Genomic DNA, 5,322 nt, shown 5'->3' with positions numbered 1-5,322 from the left:
AAAAAAAAAAAAAAGGATGCCATTTACACCTGTTCATTTTTGTTAAGAATACAAAGTATATTTCTCCATGTAGCCTATACCTTCACATCCTTAAGTGAATAATTGAAAGATTAAAAAAAAAAAACCACAACAAAACAGACACTTTTTTTTTTTAAAGAACGAGGTCCACACTAGATTGTGCCTGACGCCCGTCTGGATGGGAGTCCAGTCGTGGTTCCAGCAGAGAGAAGCCTGAGCATGGTCGGAGCTGGCGACGCTGTGGCCACCTGCCCAGGTCTACTGGGCAGAGGCCCTGAGACCAAACGTCCTTCATCTCTAAGCTGGTTTCCCCGGCCAGCTGCCACCCCCACTCCAATGAGCACGACTGGAATCCGAACACAAAGTTCGTTTACAGACAAATGCGTCCTTGTCCCCACCCCGTCCCCACCCCTGGCCCAGAGGTTTTACCATGAAACCTACAGCTCCTGACCCGTCGTCTCCAAGGGAGCTGCCTTCCACTGCACAGAGGGAGGCTCAAGGCCACGGGCACGCTGAGAAGCTCAGGCCACAGCTGCCCCGGCCAGTGGCAGGTGAAACACATATTAAGAATTATATCCCCAAATCAAAGGGATTTATCCCAGGAACTCATGCAACCCTCTGCAATCGCCACCCCTCATCAGGCCAGCTGTGTCAGGCAGAGTCTGATCAAGCAGCACGTCTCAGCCGTCTGTAAAACCCGAACTGGACATCTGTCGCGTCCTGGTGGGACCCGCCTTCCAGTCCCTGCTTTAGTTGGGCTGCGGGATCTCAGCCCCTCCCTCACAATGTGACTCTGAGAACGGAGAGGCCCAAGTGTCCACTCAGAGCCTTTACGTCACAGAAAGAGAACTCAGCATTTACAAATCACCTTTCAAACCACGCGTGTGGTTTTTAAGGACCAAATACATTCACTCTGATAAATTATCAGGGGAACCTCCTAAGCATGAGCTATGGCCACGCCATCCGTGCCGGGCACGGCCTGCCTCTGCGAGGGCAGTGACTGGGGAGGGAAAGGTGATGGCCCACACAGGTGTCATCTGACAGGCCCGACTCCGGAAGCTGAGGAGTGTGCGTTTTTATTTTCGCTCAGGCTCGAGAGGGATGCACGTTCTCTGTACGTGAGAGGAAAACCGTGTGCGTTTCTCAGGATTTGTTTTCGTTCGCGGCGTGTGCTTCACGGCTGTCTCCGTGCCGTGGGTCCTGCTCTGGCGCGTGTCAGCACGTCCTCTCCGCCTTCCCGGGGAGCAGTGGCCCCTCTTGGCACTCTACCCTGAGCACTAACGCACGGGCCACTCGACACCCGGCACCACCCTCCCTGTCAGTCGGTTTATTAAACCGTCGTCGTCACAGGAAAATTCGGGCACGCAAGGTGTTCGCGTGCCTCCCTGTCAGTCGGTTTATTAAACCGTCGTCGTCGTCACTGGAAAATTCGGGCACGCAAGGTGTTCACGTGAGACAGACAGTTCCGCGGGTCCAGGGAGAGAGGTGACCTCCCTGTGCAACACGCCACCCTCCTGTCATCTCCCGTCTCCCTCCTGAGGCCAATCGTGTCCTCCTGCCCTGTGCTCTTCCCGGAGCGGGGACTCAGAGACGTGAGAGGCCGCGGCCCGAGGGCCACGCCGGCTGGATGGTCGAAGGCGGACGGAGCCAGAACAGCCTTCAGAGCCAGGCCCTTGGGATGGCCCGGCCGGGTCCCGGCCTGTGCCCACCTGCACGTCCGCCTGGACCGTGCGTCCCCCTGGGCCCGTCCGCCACCGGCTCCGGCATCTGCAACAGCCCCGCACACAGCGGGCCTCGCAGGAACACCTGCTGTGCAGGTACAGGTGTGGGAACGCCAAGGCCACGTGTGTCAGCCCCGGCGCCCAGTGAGGACGGCTCCCCCACCCCGCGGGAGCTGTGTGGAGGCGCAGCCCTCTGTGGTGGGACAGGCAGGGAAGCTGAGTCCCGCTGGCCCGCGAGAAAGCACAGAGACTGTCCTTCAGAACTGCGGTCCCCAGAGACGGCGAGGTGCCCCATGCACGTGCTGGCCCTGTTCTTGGGAGAGAGGACCCTCAGCAGCAGTGAAGGGGCTGGGGCTGGGTGGTGGCCGAAAAGCCACAGTGGCTGTCCCTCCCCTGCCTGCATGTCACTGTGCCTGTGCCTGGCACACGCTGGAGGCCCAGCTCCCGCTTCTGCCCCCGAGGAGTCAGGGAAGCTGCCTTTTAAAGAGCTGGCTCATCTTTGCGAAGAGATTGCGTGGGCTCTGTTTTGTTCTTAAGGGCAAACAGAGGACTAAGTGTATCGACTGAGTTAACTTAGAAACAGAACACCCGAGGCCACTTCTGCTGACGACGCAGTTATGGATAAGGGCAGGGACGCACAAGGCCAGGGACGAGGGACGAGGGCCCACTCCCCGTGTGGCCAGCAGGCCGGGTCGAGGTCTGAACTCGTGGAAGATGTTTGCACAGCGTGTCTGGGGCTCGTGGCTGTGTTTTCAGATGCTTCGTGTTTGAACAAATAACCAAATGTGTGAAAGGTGCTCTTTACATAATGGTTGAAGGTTCTTTGAAAAATTCAAAATAGTATCAATCAAGAGCGGAGAAATGTATTGAAAATACAACGTACGTCAACAACGCGGCTCGTTCTCGTGGGGCACAGATGGCTGAGCTCGCGGCCGCGGCTCCGGCTCTGGTCTCAGAACCACGCGCTCCCGCCTGTGGCCGAGGAGAGCGGGCCGGACGAGCCCTGGGTGTGGTGCGCCTGGCACAGGTGCCAGGCTCCTGGCCACGTGAGCCGCGACAGAACAGGCCTGTGCTGCTGAAGCCGCTGAGGGCCCACCGGCACGGTGACGGTCAGAGGGAACCCAGCGTCCTCGTCACCACCGGCCTGGCCCTCCAGTGACCGGGAGGCCTGAGGTCCGTCCGTTCCAGCCAAAGTGCTCACGCCCCCGTTCCCTCCTTCAAACTGGGACCACGGGGCTGCGGGGACACGCGGCTGAGGGCGGCCGCTGGGGCTCTGTAAACGCAGGCTCCAGGCTCCGATCCTTACTCGCTGGGCGGTCTGCTCCTCCCCGGCCACGTGGAAACCGTGCTTAAAATCACGAGAAGGCCGGCTAACTAGCGACGCGAACCTGCCCGCGCAGAACAGCATGTCCGTCTTACCAAAAGCTGGAGCCGATCACTGGGGCTCATTAGCCCCCGTCAGACACAGAACGGGAGGGAGGTGGGGCGCACGCTGGGCGCCCCCACACCCTGCAGATGCGGAGTGTCCGCCCCAGAGCTGGGAGCGGGCGGTGGGGCCGACTCCTCTCCTGCCAGAAACAACGCAGGTGTCTGACGTCCTCGGGCAGCCGCGTGGCAGGTAAAGTCCAGCTTCCCAGTCGCCCCCGCCCCGGGAATGAGGCGTCCCTCCTGTGCCCTGCCCGTGTCAGTGGAGGACAAGCCACCGCCCATGACAGCCGTGGGCACTGGCCTTCCAACCCGAGGCTGGTGTCACCTCTCTGCTTCATCACGGGAGGTGGCAGAGGGGCCGGCGAGTGCCCCCCGAAGTCCGGGGTCCACGTTCCCAGGAACTGCTGAATTTGAGGTCAGGCAGCAGGACTCGTCCTCTCAGTTCAACAAAGCACCCCCAGACCAGGGCGCGGCCACAGGAAAGCCTCATGCACGGTGTCCACACACGCAGTGTCCGGAGTGGGGTTTGTGGCAGGGAGGGCGTCGGCTGCCACACGTTGCGCTCGGTATTAAACTTACACACGGCTAGCCCCCCATCGATCTATCTATACACCCGCCCTTCCACCCATCATCTGTGTACCGATCCATCTATCTTTCCACCTCTCTACACACGTAGACATTTTTCCAAAGACAGACACGTGTTTAGAAATCAAACTTAGAGTTCCTGTTAGTGCTGTGGTGTCAACAAGAAGCTTTCGCTGTAAGAGGCTGTGCAACAAATATCAGTTAATACTGAAAATCCAATTATAACCGTTTATCAAAAGTGTCGATAGACTTTGCCTTTCACTGAAGGATGAGTGAAGAGAACCTCAGACTTCACTCTCCCCACCACACACATGCACATGCACGCACGCGCACACACAGACAGGCATGCACATGCATGCACACGCACGCACGCACACAGGCGGGCGACATAATAGTCTCTGGGAATCTGTTGCTCACTCCCACCCCAATGTCCAACCTCTCTCTGCCTTGACCCTCTTCTACAAAAACACAGACGCACGCACGCACGCACACACATGCACGCACACACACAGGTGGGCATGCACATGCATGCACACGCACGCACGCGCACACACAGACAGGCATGCACATGCATGCACACGCACGCACGCACGCACACAGGCGGGCATGCACACGGGTTGTATCTTGGATAATGCTCGATTTCAAAACAACAACACGCTTCCTCTGCTGACAGTGAGGCAGGGACAGGGCTCAGGCCTGTCCTAAGCCGGAGAGGAAATTTGCCGGCCCCCGGCTCCCTGTCCCCTCACGGTGGCCCGGCAGCAGTCGGCCACAGACACCGCTGCAGGAACTCGGAGCGCAAACGCTGCCTCGCACCACAAAACCGTCCTGCAGACGCAGCCTCACGCATAAGGATTTGGAACTATTCAATCAATCAAGCTGAAAAGCAGGGAGCATGTAATGCAGGTTCTGGTCTAACCTCTCACGTTATAATGAAGACAACGAGGCCCAGAGTTCAAGAGCCTTTCTGCACTCGTCTATGCGGTCTGTCTTCCAGTCCGTGTCTGCTAACATTTCAAACTGAAAACGTGACTTCTTCTTCTGGTGACTGTGTGTCAAAAGAACCAGCAATGGTCACCCTTCCACGAGGTGGCAATATCCTCAATCAGTGCTTCTGATTACCGTTTTTTTGCAAATGCTACGTGTGCCAGGAGACAGCCCCATGCACTAGTGGGCGCCACAAACACTCTGAGGCAGTCAGCGGGGTGTTAGGGGCTGGTGACAGAGTGCGGGGCTTGTCAGCTCTTCCCACTCCGGACAATGGCCACACACCTTAGTCTTCGCGTTCCAGCTTTGTACCTTGAGATTCGAGCCATAGACAGAGGAACGGACAAGGCGTCCAGCCAGCGCTTCTCATACTTCGGTTCATTAGCCGCGAGCGAGGACGGCGATGATGGAGCCTGCGCGAAACAGACGAGATCAGCGGTCACAGTCAGTCAGACGCAGGCGCCGCAGACTTCGAATGAACGCATTCTGACCGCCGGGAAAGCACGCGACGCGAGGCTCCCAGAGACCCGGGGCGAAGTGCGCGTCTATCCCAACTGACTTTCTCCTCCCGGCCCGGTCCTCC

General features: G+C 58.4%; 1 protein-coding gene across 1 annotated transcript in view; it reads right to left on the bottom strand.

Annotated features, from left to right (window-relative positions):
- The window catches only part of SNTG2 (syntrophin gamma 2), a 91,655-nt gene that overhangs the window by 40,796 nt on the left and 45,537 nt on the right, over positions 1-5,322 (bottom strand). Inside the window, 1 exon segment of the mRNA XM_015588122.1 lies at positions 5,025-5,152. Coding sequence (XP_015443608.1) covers positions 5,025-5,152 — 128 coding nt within the window.

This window comes from Pteropus alecto, unplaced genomic scaffold, assembly GCF_000325575.1.
Source record: "Pteropus alecto unplaced genomic scaffold, ASM32557v1 scaffold61, whole genome shotgun sequence".
Lineage (NCBI taxonomy): Eukaryota > Metazoa > Chordata > Mammalia > Chiroptera > Pteropodidae > Pteropus > Pteropus alecto.
This window is presented reverse-complemented; position numbering and strand designations above follow the sequence as displayed.